This window comes from Colius striatus, chromosome 6, assembly GCF_028858725.1.
Source record: "Colius striatus isolate bColStr4 chromosome 6, bColStr4.1.hap1, whole genome shotgun sequence".
Lineage (NCBI taxonomy): Eukaryota > Metazoa > Chordata > Aves > Coliiformes > Coliidae > Colius > Colius striatus.
In genome coordinates this window covers 1747433-1765509 of record NC_084764.1, presented here as the reverse complement: position 1 = coordinate 1765509, position 18077 = coordinate 1747433, and the positions used below count along the sequence as shown (strand labels likewise).

Genomic DNA, 18077 nt, shown 5'->3' with positions numbered 1-18077 from the left:
CCATTTAGAGGGCTGGTTATTCTCTCCAAGAGCTCTTTCATTTGTCTCGCAGCCAAGTTACTCAGCAGAGGACACTGGCTCTACAGGTCTTGGGTCGGATTGTTCAAAAGGTGAGTGACTTTCCATGGACTTTCCAAGTGCTGGGACATAACAAACTGAGTTTCAGGTTTCTCTGGAGAAAGACACTTCCAAAGGTTGTTGAGCAGCAGTGCTACAACTTCAGTCCTTGCTTGTGGACACAAGTTACTTTTCCCATGTTACTTTTGTGACAAAACTATCCTTGCCAATGACCCTTTCACTCCTGTTATCTAAGCCAGTTTCATGATGTGCTGCTTCTGTAGGAGGTGAGGGTGAAGCAGCCTACTCCTGGAGCAGTGCCTATAGTGTCCAAGCAAAATGAGTACTTACTTCTGTGCACATCTCCACTTAACTCTCAGGGGAGGTGCTCACCTTCCCTCCCAGTGGCAGAGGAGGGAAAGAGGAAAATATGGCCTCGAGAACAATGGGGCAGAATAGTCTGAAGTCAGAAGCTGGGTCCAGACTTCAGAAGGGTTTCCTGGGTTAAGGAACTGGAGTTGTGGGCCACTGTAGAATGAGAGGAGAACAATAAAAGGGGGGAAAAAACCCCTCTGCATGCAGTTGATTTGCATAACAGTGGAAGTGGGAACACTGAGATGAGACAGCTTTAACAGTGTCTCTGTGTGGCATACATTTCAGGCCAGGGCTGGAGAGTTTGCCTCCTCCCTGAAGGGCAGCGTTGTGCGTCTGCTGCTGGATGCTGGGTTTCTCTTCTTGCTGCGCTTCTCGCTGGATGACGCAGTGGATAACGTCATGGCAGCTTCTGTCGCTGCTCTCCGGGCTCTGCTGGTGTCGCTGGATGATGAGGTGAGGCAATCATTAGGTGCCTGCCTTTGATTTTGTGCTGAGCTCTTGACAAGAATTAGAAGATATGGTAAGTAACTTGAAAAAAAGGCCTGATGGATGGCTTAGCTTGATGGGTGATAGAATGCCCTGTTGTGCATTGGGACAGACGAGGGGTGTTGCATATCTTTGGTCTTCCATGATTTCTTTTTAAGTGCTTTTACTCACCTCATAGAAATACCTCGATTGGACTTTCTCATGGTACCAAGGAGTGGCTGCATTCCCCTTTGTCCCCAGCAATGAGGAGGAGGAAGAGGAGGAAGAGGAAGAATTAAATGGAACAGAGAAGTCTCAAGAGAAGAAATTAAAGGATGAAAACAAGGCAGATCCAGATGTGGCCCGATACGATGTGGTAAAGGTAAGCACAGAGCTAGACCTGACATCTTTTTGAGGAAATGAGGTTCTGCACAGTGGTTGTGTGTGCTGTTGTAACTTCTTCCCTCCTGTGTATGCTATTAAAAACACTCTGAACAAGAGTTAGGACTCTTCCCTGGCTGTTGGATGTTATGTTTCTGCCACATATTACCAAGAGGGTAACTTTATCGATCTCTCAAAATGTTGAGACTTGACCTGTGTGATTTCAGTATCATTAAGTATCTCTTACTTCCTCTAGGGAAGCTGGCAACAAGCACACAGGTGACCTTGTAAGGCTTGCTGAAGGGCTGCATGCAGACAGGACTTTCAAGCTCACTCACTTGAGCTAAATGTGAAAAGATTCCATGCATCACTGAAGTGTCTGGGTACACTTTTGTGAAGTTAGGAGCGAGCATTACAGCTAGACAGTTCACAACTACTTACATTTGTACACTGACACTCTTCTTGCTTTTGACATCAAGTGGCTACTGTTTCCCCAGTGTCCTTCATCTTTGCCTTTCCCAGACACAGTCACAGCATTTGGAGGAATTCCTCACATATGGAAGTCTAATCCCACAGTCCTGATATCAGAGACTGCTCATTTTAGATCTCATATCTCACACTCAGCTTTGCTGCTGCTGCAGTCCTCAAACCTGTGATCACATCATTCACTCTGTGTGCTTCAGCCTGGGTTCAAATGGCACTTTATTAAAAAGCTTCACTGGGCAAAAGAATTACTGTGGACACCTGATCTTGTTTAGAGGCTTGGTGGTTGCAGGTGTGTATTCTCCTAGGTGGCACTGTTCAAAAAGCTAAACAAACAGAATGTAGGTAGAAGACCTGTTGTTGTGAAATTCCACTTCACACCTGCTGTTGGCTCTTACAACCCAGTTACTCCCCACAGTTGGAAGAGGACTATTTAAACTGGCAGCTGAACTTGGTCAGGACTACAGCCTTGCTTGGCTTGCAACTTTTTAAAAGTATATGTGCCAGGAGTTCAGGTTGAGGTGCCTTTTCCAAGCAGTAGGAATGCACAACCCTGTCACTGGAACTGACCGTTTCCCACACCACCACTGATCATGATGTTCTGCTCTGTGAATCATGACATAAAAACCATATCACGTGTCTGTATCTCTTTTTTTCCTAATGCAAAAGAGGAATTAGTGTCTGTTCTCTGCTTCTGTCAGTGTTCCCTGCCATAACAGCTACTATCAGGCACAGTGCAGCATTAGCTGGGGGTGGTGTCTAGCCAAAACGATTCAAGGTGCATGAGAACCAGTTTCAGACACAGTAGTTTTTAGTAGTCCTTTATAGGGAAGGTTATTTCCTATTTCTGCTCCTTACAGGTTTATGCTCTGGGAAACACAAATGTCCAGACTCCAGCAGTGGTGTGATTCAGAGCAGTTCAGTGGAGCTGACTCTGGCTCATTCGCCAGCACACTGGCCAGTCTGCAGAAACTTACTGTATTCCCCCACTGGTCATCTTAAAACAGTCTCCCTGCAGAGGATACAATTGAACATGCTTTTGTCTTCCAGCAACTGCAGTTCAGAGAGCAATTGTTAAGACCACAATGGAGTATTTATCCTTCTCTTGCCTTTCAGGGACTTTTGAGGACTCGGGTGCAGCACCGGCTTAGGTACATCCTGGAAGTGGTGCGACCTGTTGCCACAGTAGTGCTGGACATCCTGCACATCCTCACCCACGTAGCAAGGCACTCCTCTGAAGCATGCAGCCAGGTAACTCTCCCACTGGGTAAGAGCTTGGAAATGGTAGAGAAAGATTAGAAAAAAGGAAGAAAGAAGCAGATAAAGTTACAGCAAGGTGACCAGACAAACCGCGTTTCGTGTGTCTGCGTGTTTGCGTACCTTTGGTGACTTGTGCTGCCTGCTGTTTCTCTGCAGCTGCTCGACTGTCCTCGCTTGATTGACACCGTTGTCAGGGAATTTCTCCCTACTCAGTGGGATCCCCAAGTAGCTGAACCAGGGTGTTTGCTCACCAGCCTCCATGGAGTCCCTTGCTCCACTGCTATGAAGTTCATCAGAGTGTTGGCATCTGGAGGCCGAAATATAACAGCCAGGCTGGTGAGTGGTTCTCAGAAGAGCTTTTCTGATGGCAAAGGCCTTTGTTTTCTCTGTCTTACTTTCTCAGTAAAGACTGAGAATTAATTGAAAGTGAGTGAGCTGAAGCTGAAATAGTTGTTGTGAGGGAGGTGTGTTTTGAAGGACTTGGTGATGGTGTCACAATAGTGGTACCTTCTACTCTGTGCCAGGGCAAGAGCTGTCTCAAGCTTTTCTCTGATATTGTTCCTTGCAGTGCAGTTATGCCAAATTACAGTCCCACTGACCAACAACAAATGTTTGGAGCACACACTGGTGTGTGATCCTCTCCCTCTCCCTGATGGGCAAGCTTAGGATTGTATAAACCAGAGATTCAATCACTGTCCTTGTGTTTTATAACCCTGGTTCAACTTTCCTGCCTTTAATTTGTCTTAATAACTCTAAGGTCATTTATCAGTATTTCCTGCTCCTCCTGTCTGCTTCTGGAGGGGTTTTCTACTTCAGAGATAATTGCCTTCACTCATGTATGTCATCACACTGGTGCTATAAATGCACAACATCTACCAAAAGCAGCACCAGTTGTGGGGCAGTGAGAACCTCTTCAGGGTTTTGCTTCAGTATTGTTAACAGCATCTAATAAATTGACACATTGACAGAACACTAGGCTGTGCTTTCAGATAGGTGGAATAATGTGCTGATAATGCACAGTGGGGTATTTAAAGGCTGTAAGTGGTGCTGGGAACAGAGGAAAATTCAGAGGTTTTCTGTTCTGCTTCAAATGTTGTGTGCTCCAGGTGTTTCAAGACTTGTGAGGTTCCAGCCACTCAGGCTTTGGTTCCGTTGCACTCTCACATCGCTTGTTACAGGCACTTAAACTTGGGAATAGAAGGTCATAAAATACTAAGTCAAAATCAGCAGTGTAGGAATTAATTTTAGCCAACAACAAAATTCTTCCATCTTCCTCCTCTGGAGGTAAATTTGGCTTTGCCCTCTGTTCTGTAGGAGGGGTGTCAGAATGCATGGTTTGATTCATCAGCTCCCTTTGCTTTCTTGTTTGAGCATTGATTTCCCTGCAAGATGTCTCTAAAGAGCTTGAATTTTAAATGGTCTCTTAATATGTCCTTGTGTTGTGAAAAAGACATTGTTACCTCATTTGTTTAGGCAGAGCTTCTGTAGGTGTGGGAGAGGGAAGGAGAAGCTCTTCTTTATGGCTGAGCAAAAATACCTTGTTGTTGGGGAGGATACAGGTTATTTCTAGAGAGCTGCAGATGAGTCATGGCGTGCTTAATTCAATACTAAAATAACTCAGAACATTTCCAAGGCATCAAAATTCTGTAATCTTATCAAAAGGGTACCTCCTGCCTATTGCTTTTCTTAAGTGAGCACAGAATCATAGGAAGATGGAGGCTGTAGAACCTCTGGAAGTCATTTCCTGCGGCCTCTCGAGTAGAATAGCGGCCTCAGTTCAGTGCTGTGTGTACAAAGTACGTTATGTCAGAGGCATCATTATGTATAATTTGACTAACAGAGCTCTACTTAGGGCTACTTAAAGAAGGGTAATTATGGAGTTTAAAAAAAAAGCCAGTTACATGCTGGAGAGAGCACCCAAATCTCTCCAAATCTGCAGCTCCTTCAGGGCGTCACAATAATGAGGTGACGGTGCACACGACCGCTGCCACTTGTCCCTTTGCCTTTGTGTTGTTGTTCATTCTTGTTTGGTTGGTTTGCTTTGTTTTTACAGCTTAATAAGTTTGAGATGAGAAGTCGGTTGAGTCGCTTTATAGCTGAAGACCCTCTGGATCTGCTCCTGCCAAGGGAAGAAGCCATCAGGCTTAGCACGGAAGCCTTCCGCCTGTGGGCCGTGGCTGCTGGCTATGGGCAGGCCTGTGATCTCTACAGGTACAGCTCAAAGCTGGAGACATTGGGGTGGAGGGCACAGCAGAGAAAATGGGCATCCTGTTCCATGCCCCCTGCACTAAACCTCCCTGTTTCTAAAGGTGTTTGTGCCGTGTATTGTCTTTTATCGGATTGTTCCTTACCTCCTGTGTTTAAGCACTGTGAGTTTTGTTGTTTCCCCTTTATACTATGGGAGGTGACTCAAACCTTTTAGGGCTGCATCTTCTTCCCCTTAAAGGAAACAAACACTGGAACAGGTTTTACAGGAAGGTTGCACAGCCTTGAAGAATTTAAGACTCCAACTGGACATATTCCTGGGCAAACTCGCTCTAGTTGATCTGGTTTGAGGAGAGAGTTGAACTATGGGCCATCTCCAGAGAGCCTTTCCAACCTCATCTTTTCCACAATTCATGCTGTAGGGATCTCTACCCTGTGCTGGTGAGGACACTGCAGTCCCTGCCTGAGTTACCCAGCACTTGCCATGACAAGAGCCCTGTGACCGAGCTGTCTGTCCAGCGAGCTACGGCAGTGGTTACTCTGCTGATCCATGTGACACAGACAGCAGGCTACACAGCAGAGCTGCAGGCCAAGCTCAGCAGGTAGGCCCTCTCTGTCCACAGCTTTCTGTGTCTGAGTGGTTGACATCCTGTCTCCTCTCTCTTTGGTCTGGAGACGTGATTATCACCTTCTCCTTCGCTTTGGAGGGTTTGCTGTGCCACGTGTGAGTCCCTGCGTGGTGCGGTGTGTTCCCTCTGACACAAGGTCAGAAGCAGTCTCCAGCTGCCTGCCTGCTAGCCTGGCAAGAGGCAGGAGGCAAACATCTGCCTTCAGCTAAGGGCAGAAGGACAGTGTTAGCCAAATGCCCTGCTGAAAGGAGCTGGAAAGCCCCTTAGACCTTCCTTTTGGGGAAAAGCAAGTAACCTCCCTTAGATGTGGAGGAAAGAACCTCTCTGCATAGACCAAAGTGAGGCAGGATTAAGACAATTGTTTCTGAGACATATTCACTGTCTTGTGTCACTCTTCTGTTGTGTTACAGCAATAGCTTAGAAGACAGTGAGCAGATTCCACCTCCTCCAGTAGCATGGAATCAAGTGTCAGGCTTGCAGCCCTTCCTTGAGACCAGTCTGAAAAAATGCCTTCAGCAGATAACCCAGACAGAAACTTGGCAAACTCTCCAGCCTCTGACCACAACTTACATGATCTACTTGGGAGTTTATTACAGTGCTTGCAGCCAACAGGTAAGGCCTGAAAACACAGGTTGTCTTTTCATCTGAGCAGCAACAGCTTGTGTATTACCTCTGAGAACCTGCAGTGCTGTAAGACAGACCCTGAGGCATCTAGCTGAGGACTAGATTTTGTTTACCACAAATGCTGTGTGGCATTTAGGGTCTGATATGTCTGCTGGTCCTTCCCACTAGCAGTGCCAAATGTCAGAGTCTCCCTTTCTTGCTTTGGGCTGAGTCTCATTTGATGTTTGTGGTAGTGCTATGATGGTACAGATTCACTGCAGAGATCCAAAGAGTGAAGCAAACAGGACCTGATTTGGTTTGTCAGTCCTTTCTCCTTGTAGGCTAAATCAAGTTACACATTTTTGCATTTGCTGTGTTCTGAGAGCTTCCATGTGTTCAGCCACAGTGCAGTAATTTGGTTGGGAGATTGAATGCTGAGGGTTATGCCACATGAACTTTGGATAGAAAACAGTAAAGATAAATTTACTTGCTGCCCCACTGTCATTCAAGGTCAAATTCTGTGACCAGTTACAGCTGTAGTATGTGACCATCTTTTAAAGTGAGTTTTCTGAAGATGTCACATCCCTGTGGTGCTGTTTTGAAGAGCAATGGCTTATACTTTAGCTGCCTTAGATTCATGTTCTGAAGATAAACACCCATTTCCTCTTTACCACCCAAACGGCAGTGTCCAAATTCTGACCTGGCAGAGCTGGCCTCAAGGAGTGGGGGTGATTTTAATGTAGTTATTCACACTTCTGCAGCTCCTCTGAAACGTGCCCAAAGCCACTGACTTTTAGTTGTGGCTGGGGTGGAAACTGCCACTGCCTTTCAAACATGGGTTCAGTGCACCAAAGGTTCATAGCACCACACTACCAGCAGTGGGGCCAGCTCTAGCCTAGAGCAGTACCATGATGCAGATGATGTGGCCTGGCAAAAAGCTAGAGAAAGCAATTAAATCAACCTGTCCTTTTGCCCTCACTGGAGTACCTTTATTCACCATCTCTTCCTGTCTTTCCCCATGCAAGCCATCGGTCAATCCCATTGACTGCTTAGAGGAACTGGAACATTTGACATGTGAGGTGCTGCAGCCCTTCCTCAGCCATCCATCCATGCACAGCATGTGGGACTTGCTCAGGTAAAATTCATTTCAGTGCTAAGACTCTGTTGCCAGAAGCTAAGGGAGCCTCATTTCTGTATTGTACTGGGTGGCAGGTTTCTTTTCCTGGCTCTGTCTACATCTTGCTTTGTCCTCTCTCCCCTCACAGCAAAAAGCATGATGGCCACACAAGTTCTTCAGCTACTCCTTTCCTGCTGGTACTGCTGCAGGGTCTGCATCTCTGCCCTTCCATGTAGCTGTGTCCCTCTTACAGTGGGCAGCTGAGAGTGTGTGTGTGCACATACCCTTCACCATACTCTGTGATGCTGCATGTGCAAAATAATTTAAGCTAAACTCTCATCTCTAAGCTTCTGCAGAGCTTCAGCAAGCTCTGAAAGCCCCTGCAGGGAAGCGAAAGGTCAGATACCAAGCTGTTCTTTCAGACATTTGGGTGACATAAGCTTTTGGCTTCCTCTTTTTCAGTCTTTGGGGCTTGCATTGTACTGCAGTGCGTGGCACAGTTCAGATTGTGACATTCCTACAAGGTCATTCTTCAGCAGTATCAGTATCTTCTGACCTGACCCCTTTTCCTCTCTTCACACAGGCCGTGTTCTGCTTTGTGCAACCCTCTGTCCTGTTCCCCAGCACCAGAATCTGTCTTCAGCATTGCATCTCTGAGCTGCACTGGAGGCAAACCTCCTCTGAGTCTGGTTGGCTCCAAATCACCTTTCCCCTTCCTCACTGCCCTGCTGTTTCTCATCAACAGCATCACTCAGATTCACAAAGGCTTGACCAGCAAGGTGAGTACAGACCTTTTCACTCCTAAGTTTTATCAAAGTACTATAAAAAGAAATATCCCCATTTTCACAACAGCTGGTCTGAAACACATCTCCTGTCTCTGAATTCCAGTACCTGGTTGACACTGGGAAGCTGGAATTAGAGCAGGTGATCAATGATGATGATGCTTGAAGGAGGGGTTTAGAAAGAATGTTGAGAAAGCCAAACAGTTATTTAACCTAAGCAAAAGTAACTGAGTGTCAGAGGAGGAAAGAGGTGATTGAGGTGTATGTAACAAAGAAAAATGGGTACAATTAAGCAAGAGACTGAAGAGATCTCTTCCCACTTCTGGTTGTCCTGAGTTTTTAGAATTTCATGGAAGATTGCACTCTGAAAAGGAAATGGCAGAGCCCTAGAGATATGGAGTAGGTAGCATAAGCTTTCTCAAAGCCTTCCTGTCACCTTTATGTTGAATTAGCTGTCTGGTTGCCAATAGGAACAATGTGACCAGATGGGAGAAAAACATCTTAAGCCACTGGCCAGACTTCTGCTTTGTAAAGCACTGTGGGAAAATGTAGGCAGTGACTGCTGGTTACCCGTGGCAGGGATGGTGGTGATGGATGCAGGTGAGCCCTGAGGCAGGAAAGCAGATACTTATCAGAGTATGTTGAAGTATCTCTTTTGTAGTAACCAACAGCAGTTCTCACGTGAGAAGGTAGGAGGTGAGCCCTGGAGGAGGCTGTGTTTTACTTTGCTCCAAGCACAAAATGTCTTAGTAGCATTTATCTCCACTTCTGATTCCTTTACAGTACAGCTCTGTGCTGGGCTTCAGAGGCTTGAAGGATTATCTGCACCAAAGCTGGCAGGCTGGACCTCCCTCTGTAACTCCCTCATCTGCGTGGCTGCTGCGCCATGAGTATCACCTGCAGTACTTGGTGTTAGACTTGGCTCGGAGAACGGTATGGTCACGACTCCTTTCATTCTGTTCACCCAGGGCATTGACTTCACCCTCTCAGTGTGTCAGGCTGCCAAGGCATTGACTTCACCCTCTCAGTATGTCAGGCTGCCAGCTGGTCTCTGTTCTTGCTCATATCTGACTTCTGGCTGGTGACTCTTCAGTTGTCTTGTATGCCTCACTAGCAAATAATGTCTTTACACTTCCTGATGTGGGGATTTCGACCCAAAGTACTTTGGGTGGTGAGATGATGGTTTTGCCTTTGGGTATAGGGAGAACAAAGCTTTCAGGTGTGCTGCTAAAGATCTCTGAGACAAACAAGAGAAGCAGAAAGATCTCAGTATGAATGCTGACCATGCAGTCTACCTCAGTCTTCCACTTTCCAGCAAGATCTGTGTCTCACGTGACCCCCCTGACCTTGTTGGTTGCCTTGTTGACAGTGACCTGGTGCTGTTTGCTGTTTTGTTTCCTGTTCAGGCAGGCACTTGCCCGGATTATGCCCAGCACGCCTCCCTCCATCACTGTGTTGCCATGGCACTGCTGAGCCGTCTGTTGCCAGGGAGTGAGCATCTGGCTTATGAGGTCCTACTGGATCTTGCCTTTAATCCAGAGTTTCTTCCGTAAGCTTTGCATTTTCTCCTCTTTCTGGGCTGCTACATGGGGAAACTTGGGAACTTCTCAGCATTTTTCTCTTTAAATTACAAGCTTTAGTTACTCACTGGCATATTCTCCAGTTAGGGAGCCTTCTAATCAGACCAGCAGTGTGGCTGCACATTTCTCACCACATTTCTCTGCCTCCTCTGTGTCCCTGGATCCCTGACCCAACTGATTCTCACTAAGGCCAAGCATCAGCAGTCCTAGGAGTGGCAAGTCTAGAAAACACATGGGAATTTGACACAGACCTGAAAAGCTGGTTAAATCTTCCTCAAACCCTTCTTAAACAAGTAACATATTTTTGCTGATTTGACAACTGTGATGTCTTCCACCTTGCACTGGAAAAAAACTGAGCACCTCCAATGTGAAGCCTCCCATGTCTGGCCAGGAGAATGATAGCAGTTTATCTTGTGCATGGCTGCCTCTGGTATTTGCTATGGTAGCATCCCTGTGGGAGGTTGGACCAAGGTGCTGGAAGCTGATGCTATGGTTTTGCAGAAGGAAGGAAAGTTTGTGGTTGGTCATGGGTTGTTGGTTTTGGGCTGTTAGTTTTAGGGGGGTTTTTTGGTGGGTGTTGAGTGTGGGGTTGGTTTTTTTTTGTGGCGGTGGGTTTATTTGGTTTTGTTTTTACCTGATGTAGAGCTTCTGTTCTGTAAGAATTTAGCAAGTAATCCAAGAGCAGTGTCTGGTTTTAAATCATGGCACGTGGATTTGACAAAGGCACCCACACCCTGACAGTATCAAACTACCAGTCTGGATGGTTCCTTTGAACTTGCCCCTGACAGCTGCAAAACAGAGTTTTGAGAGTTGTGGATTCGTGTGGGCCTTATGATATCATAGAATGGGAGGGTTGGAAGGGACCTTTAGAGATCTAGTCCAACCCCCCTGCAGAAGCAGGTTCACCAGCATCTTGACTGATGTGTTGGTAAGCAGAGTAGCTTGCTGGACAAGGAGTTGAAGCCTCCACACCAGACTGTTGACACTGTGTGGAGGCTTTTCATGGCAAAGCCTTGCTGGCTCCAAATGCAGTTGAGTGAATTCCCTGTGGATAGGTAGGTAGCTGATGCTTCACAGGATGAATGCTGTGGAAAGTGTTGTGAGTGCTGTGCAAATACTTCCTGATCCAGGAAGACTGCAGAGATCAGTTTCTGTGGTGGTTTATTTGGGCTTGTTGGATTTTTTGTGGGGCTTTTTAATGGGTTTGTTGGTGTGTGTTTGTTTTTTCTGGAATTGATGTTTGCCTTTTATCTTCCAGTGAGGGGAAAGCTGGAGGGCCAGAAGCAGCTGACTTGTCTGACATCCTGCACTTGGGCACCAGTGCCCAACTGGCACAGCCTGGCTCTGCAGCAGCTTTTAGTTCCAAGGTGACTCGTGGTGCCCTGCTGAGGGAGTCGTACCAGAGCCTGCCCTCCATCCGCTCCTGCTACCTCTCTCATTTTGCCCACTTGCAACCTGCCCTTCTGCGCTCCCGAGCGTCCCACCAGGGCCAGACTCACCTCATCCAGTCCATGCTGCTTCCTGAGGTCAAAGGGCCCATCCTGCCTTCGGACTGGCCATTCTTTCCACTCATCAGCCTCTACAACAAAGTGACTAATGCAGAGACACACGGGGCTATGCCGAACTCTCTCCCGCTTCATCTTGTCAACACCGTGACCTGGAACCTGCAGTGGGTCTTGTTGCTGGAGTCCTGGCGTGCAAAAGCCCTTCAGGGCATCCCTGCTGCTGCCAAGCTTGCACGGCTCATGTGTGTGTTCCTCACAGGCAGTGACCTCTTTCTAGAAGCGCCGGTCCATCGCTACACTGCTGCCCTCCTCTCCGTGTATTGCCAGCCCAAGGCATTGGACTCCCTGAACTTGGATGCTCCTCTTCCTGGTTTGGCATCCTTCCACGATCTCTACATAAATCTCCTGGAGCAGTTTGAAGGTGTCTCCTTTGGAGATCCACTCTTTGGAGTCTTTGTTCTCCTGCCTCTACAGAAGCGTTTCAGCGTTCATCTGCGTCTCTCCGTGTTTGGGGAGCACACGAGTGTCCTGCAGGCACTGGGAGTGCCACTGCAGCAGGTAAGCCTGGCCTTTGTCACATCATCCTTTCAGAAACCCGTTGAGCTTTGTTTTGAGTGTACATGTGGAGGGCAGGAGCTGTGGAATTGTTCAGTCTTCAGTGGAAGCTGTCTCACACCCTGCTTGGTGTAACGATTGAGAACCTCTGTCTAATTCATAGCCCGTATGGATGAAGGGCTAGGCTGCACCCCATGTTCTTCTGCCAGCAATTACTTTTTCCCTTAAATAAGTGTTTTCTTACCTTGGTGAGAACCTTTTCCTTACCCAGTGTGTGGGCAAGTAGTCATTTTTCCTCTCAACCGTGTTTCCACGTGTAGTTATACTGGAGTTTTGCTTTGCTGGGTGACTCAGCCGTGATTTGTCAAGTGCAGGACAGCATTCCTTTTGAGTGAGCAGGTCACAAGAGATGGACTTCAGCTGCCTTTAAGTTCTCTGCAGACAGTAGCTGATGTAGCCTAGAGTTTGCTAAAACAAAGATAACCTTTCAAAGTTTCTCTGTGAACCAGCAGTTTATGTGAGATGAGTGCTTTCCATTGGGAGGTTGCAGAGCTTTTGCTTTGATTGCAGTAGCGTGGAGGCTGGTTTGTCTGCATGTTTATAGCCAGGTGACCCTTTGTTTCATACTCCAGGTAAGCCAAGATATTCTGGCTTGCTGTTTATGCTCAGCCTCTGTTCTCTTCATGTTCCCAGTAGCCCTTCCCAGTCTTAATTACAGTTCCTCAGATACGTGTAGGATCAGGGCTGAACACCGTATTCCACACGAAAGCCTTGATTCTACACCACATGCTTTATCTTGTTCTTGACCCCCCAACACCAGATCCTTCAGTACCATCAGAACTGTGGCATGTGTTACAATTGAGAACAATTCCAAGCAGATTGGGTTTTTGCTCATGTGCTTAGAAATTCTTAGAATGCCAAATCCTTTGAACAACATTCCCATTGCTGTGTTGCTCGAAACCAAACTCTGCGTTGGAAGACTGGAGCCAAGGTCATTTGAGGAGGTGGTGTTGTCTGTTTGGGGTGATTTTTCCCCCTGTTTGAGTTCAAAACACCCCAGGAGGCAGTAGGAATACCCTAGCAGGCAGACTGCTTTTTTCATGGAGTCAAATCAATGATTTTCTTTAATGGTGCAAAGAAGATGCTCCAAAGGGAAATACATCATTTTAGCCCCTAAGGACTTCTCTCAAAATTGAGAACAACAAATATGGGACTTCTGGAGTAGTTCCTAAAGTAAGTAGTTACTAAAAGCTCCTCTAAGCTATTTTTCAAGCCAGGCAATGAAGTCAGAAAGTGTTGGAAACTTCACTTAACTCTGACACATGTATCTGCCTTCCTTTTCTGCCTAACTGCATAAGTCAGTATAAGGCTCTCTGGCACGTTATCAGGATGAGGTGCTGTTGAAAGTATTTGAAACCCCCCTTTTTGCCCGTTCCTTAAAGGCAACTGCAGTGATTTAACCAGTCAAACAAGGTCTTGAGGATGCACATCAGTCAGTGTGGGCAGTAACAGTTCTGCTCATGGGGTCGTGCCACTGAGGCGTGTCGTGTTATCTAGGAGTGCACGTGGGGGAAGGAACCCTAAAGTCATGAACTTCCCCTCACTACTTAGACCCTGACAGGACTGTGAATGATGCTTTGGTGGGTTGTTTTTTGCAGTTTCCTGTGCCCCTGGAGCGATACACTTCCCCTCCTGAGCATAACCTGAACCTCCTGCGACTCTACTTCCGAACGCTGGTCACTGGCGCCCTGCGCCACACCTGCTGCCCTGTTCTTTACGTGGTAGCTGTGGCTCACCTCAACTGCTTTATTTTCTCCCAGGACAGCACAACACAGGTGGGTAATGGATAGCAAGCCTCAGGGCTGGAAGCTTTGAGTTTTGCATCTGCTCTTTCCCAGGGTCCACCGTAGCTTGTGGTGAATCACTGACCCTGGGCTTGAAAGTGAAGTCTGTGAGTTTCTCATCTAATTGAGAATCCACAGATGAGACCCAGCAGGCAACTCCAGCTCATCACACCCTGAAACACTTGCACTATTGGTAGTGAATCCTACAGAAAACTCTGAAGTGAGCAGCTGGGTGGGCACGGTACTGGGAGAAGAATGAAGCAGAGAGGATGAGGGAGCTCTTGGCGGAGCACTTGTAACAGATTTAGCCTCTGCCTGGGGCAATCTTGAGGTGCAGAGTACTCTTTCCTTCACTCTGCTTGAATAACTAAGCAGAAGCAGTCCCATGGCCTTGGGACCTCTATCAGTGATTACTTGTGCTAACACTTAATCTCTGATCTCCCTGAAAGCTGAGAAGTCAGATGAGCTTCAGCTCAGGGGAAGGAGAAGAGAGGCAGGGTCTAAGCAGTAGCCATCTCAAGCCCTTTCTGCTGGAAGAAGCTGTTCTCTGGAGTGTCATCATGGAAAGCAGAGCATCCTCCTGGAGTGCTGTGTGCCTGTGGGCAAAGGTAGCATTGCTCCATGTTAAGCAAAGGTTGTGTTTTGTTCCCAGGAGGCTGATGCTGCTCGGAAAAGCATGCTGCGGAAGACGTGGCTCTTGGTGGATGAGGTAGGATCTCCAAGGTTCAGTCTCTGCCACTGGGACTTCAGCTTTCCAGACACTGTACTCTTACAGATTTACCTTTGGCTTTTGAAGTTTGTCTTTAACTGCCTTTCTTATTTGCAAATGAGAGGAGATTAGCATCAAGATTTTCACCTGCACTGGCTAGAAATACTGTTGTCCAGTCTTGCAGTATTTAAACTCAAACCTCTGGGCCCATTGGGACCTAGATGAACCTCTTGTGCTCTATTTCCATGCCTCTTGCCCAGGCAGCGTTCTGTCTGGATAATGAGAGGTCCTAGATGGATGATTCTAGCACAACTGTGAATAGGTGGCCAGCAGTGATCTCCCTTAACTCTTAGTTGGATGCTTTCCCTGAAAAGAGCAAAACCAGATGCAGGGTTTCTCTTTTTCCCAGGGAGCTTGCTGGACTCCATCACTTGTGTGACACAGCTGGGTCATTTGGCCCTTTATGCTTAGCATAAGTTCTTAGATCCTACTCAAACCCTATTTGGGCTTCTGGCAGGAAGCTGTGGTGAGGGGTTGTTGAGACAGTGGAATTGTGTTCAGAAGAGGAAATCTCGTGCAAATCAAAATTACCTTGGAAGAAACTCACCTCTTGGAGCTCTTCTGCTGAACACGATGCAATTAAATATGTTGGGCATAGCTTTACTATCCAGCAGGTTCCTATGTTGTACTGGAGGCAGGGTGGGAAGGATTAGCTTCTTTTCAGATGTGCTTAATGGCTGCTGTTTATTTCTTCAGACCTTGAAGAAGCACCTGCTCTACTACAGACTGCTGAATGCAGAGAGCCCTTTGGGCTTTGACCTGTATGAGCAGCTCCCTCCCACGAGACTCAAGTACCTGCAGATGGTGACACAGAAGGAACACAAGGAGAATGTACCAGTGCTAGTCTCATAGCAAAACACCTGAGCAAGAAGAGGGCCAAGGTGAAGAATGGGAGAGCTCAGATGGTTTCTGTGTCTTAGCTGGACACTCTCGGCCTCTTTGCCGAGTGAAGCACTGGTAGAAAGGTCCCAGCCCTGTGGATCAACATGCCTCTTCAAGACATGACAATATGTGTTTGTGGCCTCTCTGTGGTGAATACTGGAGCATTGTCCTTCATTCTGTTTCAGGTGGCTGTGCTTTGCCTTGGAGAAGGTGTGAATGTGTCTGAAAGACTGTTGAATAAACTGATGGAAGTGGAAGAGCTCTTTTGTTCAGTCAGGCTGGAGACTGTGGGTTCTTAAGATGATGTCTGTCCTCCTTGGATTCCCTGTCTGTCTTCCCTTGCTTGCTTTCTTTGTACCCTGAATTTTGAGTGGTGCTTTCCTCACACTGTCCCCTGCAAATAAAATGACAGTGCAACAGGGGGCAAGCTGATCCTGAGAACTTTCTTAGAAGACAAAAACATATCCAAGCATTTTGGCCAAGCCAGAGTTCCTTGCACACAATCAGCCACACAAGACCTCTAAAATAACAGTTCCTTATGCAGTGCTACAAACACTGGATATCCTCCCTTGCCTGTCTCTTGGATAGTCTCTAACCTGTTTTCTCCCTTGTTTTTGATCTTGTTATATATGTAACCAAATTAATTCCTCTGCAGGGCACGATATTGGCAGTGACCATTCCCCATTGGGGGGGGGGAAAGGTACCTGCTTGTTTAGCTAGAATAAGTGTTGGTTTTCCTCTGAGAAGAGGGGAATGTGATTTAAATTGTAAAGTGGAGTTCCTAAGCTGAACCCCAAATGTAATAATCCCTAATTTGATATCACTTCTACATCCAAGTTCTGTTTTGCAGCCTCAGACACAAGGGCTACAAGTACAGGGCCCTAAAGGGCTCATCACAAGTGCCAGCTCAAGTCCAGAATTTACACTAAGTATCATCTCACTGGGTGTTTTGTTTACATCCAATGGTCTTTGCAGAGCTATGGTCACCCTGGCAAGCTTTTGTTTGGAGAACTTACTGTTAGGAATGAGTATAAGGTTCATTAGCACAGAATCACTGAAGAGTTGGAAGGGACCTGGAAAGATCATCTAGTCCAGCCCCTTGTGAGAGTGTGAAACACTTCCTAGGCCAGCTTGTGGTTGTTGAAATGGTTCCAGACAAGAAACAAATTCCAGCTAGCAACTTTATGGCTGCAGTGCTATCTGCACTGGCAGTTCTCTCAGTGTAGCACTTCTCTCTAGGTTGCCAGCAAACAAGACTGTTTCATCTTGTTCTCCTTCATTTCAGACAGGACAGGGGCAAAACTGATGGTTCATTTTAATCTCTCATGTTTCCTCTCTCCAGGTTCTGATCTGTGGCTTTCTCTCCTGCAGATCAGTGGCACATGAAGTAACCAAAGCACAGTGCTCAACACTTGTTTTTGTTGTTAATTGTTTTGAAGGTACTTGATGTGATGAGAAGTTTAATCAAAGGCATGCAGGTTTCTATTCTGTCAGGATGCTCAGAGACCAGCAACTGTATTTCAAGAGCAATGGATGGTAAAACTTAAGGACTTCTAGCTGCCCATTCAAGAGCAGCCTTCATCAAAGACTTGGACTTTGCTTTTCAGTTGTACAAAGGACAGGAAGATTTTATAATGCAAAGTTATCTTTGTAATGTGTCTGGGGTGTAAATAAATGCTTTGGTAGCTCTCCAGGGCTTCTTTGGAACTAAGAGAATGCTCTTGTGTATCTCAATCATTCTGAGTTTGCAGTTTATCAATATCTTGAGAATGCTGCTGCTGTGAGGTAATCCACTAAGCTTTGGAGCCCTGTAAGAGAGCTCCTTGGGCCAAAAGCATCCCCCTGCTTCTGTGATGGGTAAGTAACAGTGTGTAATAAATGTGAGGAAGGGGCAGGGTGGCTGTAACGTCACTTGTCATGTGCCACAGGTGGGAAGACCCTAAAACACTGTCCCTAGGTGGTGTTTGTAGGTATGAGAGATGAGGAATAAGCCATTAGTTTTGGGAACTGTAGGGAAGAAAGGATCAAGCTTTTGACTGATTCCCACATGTTCCTGAAGCTATTGCCCAGAAAGTACTCAGAGCTTTTGGCATGGCATTCAGGTGCAGGCATCAGCAATGGATATGAGGGAGGATATGACTGCAGCCCACGGTGGTGGGCAGAACATTGTGAGGATGCTGCGTGTGAGCCTTAAGCTTTGTAAACTTCAGTTACTCGAGCTGCTCCAGCAATCCTGAACGTTTAGGATGTTGAAAGGCTTTGGGCAGCCCTGGACCAGGTTTCTCTGCAGGACACTAGAGGGCGTTGCTGTATCTGGTTTAAATGCAAAGTGTCTCAGCTTCAGCGCGACCGGGACTTCAAAAGAAAGCCCTTAAACCATTAAACCTGGTTTGGATTTTCTGCGTTTCTTAGGTTTTGCATATGCTTTTGGAGAAGGTGTGGTGAGGTGAATGCTTTTTGGTGTCATTGGTTGCTAAGAACCAGTGCCAGCAGGGGCATTTGGGAAACACTGTGGTAGAAGGGAAGCTTCAATGAAATGCACTCCAAAGCAGGGCTAAAGTGTGCTAGGTCAGTTGAGTCCTGAG

General features: G+C 46.8%; 1 protein-coding gene across 2 annotated transcripts in view; it reads left to right on the top strand.

The window, feature by feature from the left end:
* Positions 1–15749, top strand: part of RPAP1 (RNA polymerase II associated protein 1) — a 32040-nt gene extending 16291 nt beyond the window's left edge. For both annotated transcript variants that reach the window (XM_061998299.1, XM_061998300.1), the window contains 16 exons: positions 9–110; positions 718–885; positions 1097–1279; positions 2878–3012; positions 3178–3357; positions 5075–5232; positions 5649–5828; positions 6266–6467; positions 7484–7593; positions 8159–8354; positions 9141–9290; positions 9764–9906; positions 11196–12000; positions 13656–13832; positions 14494–14550; positions 15307–15749. In XM_061998299.1, coding sequence (XP_061854283.1) covers positions 9–110; positions 718–885; positions 1097–1279; positions 2878–3012; positions 3178–3357; positions 5075–5232; positions 5649–5828; positions 6266–6467; positions 7484–7593; positions 8159–8354; positions 9141–9290; positions 9764–9906; positions 11196–12000; positions 13656–13832; positions 14494–14550; positions 15307–15462 — 3102 coding nt within the window. In that variant the 3' untranslated portion in view covers positions 15463–15749. The remainder of the gene's footprint in view (positions 1–8; positions 111–717; positions 886–1096; positions 1280–2877; positions 3013–3177; positions 3358–5074; positions 5233–5648; positions 5829–6265; positions 6468–7483; positions 7594–8158; positions 8355–9140; positions 9291–9763; positions 9907–11195; positions 12001–13655; positions 13833–14493; positions 14551–15306) is intronic.
* The last annotated feature ends 2328 nt before the right edge of the window (positions 15750–18077 follow it).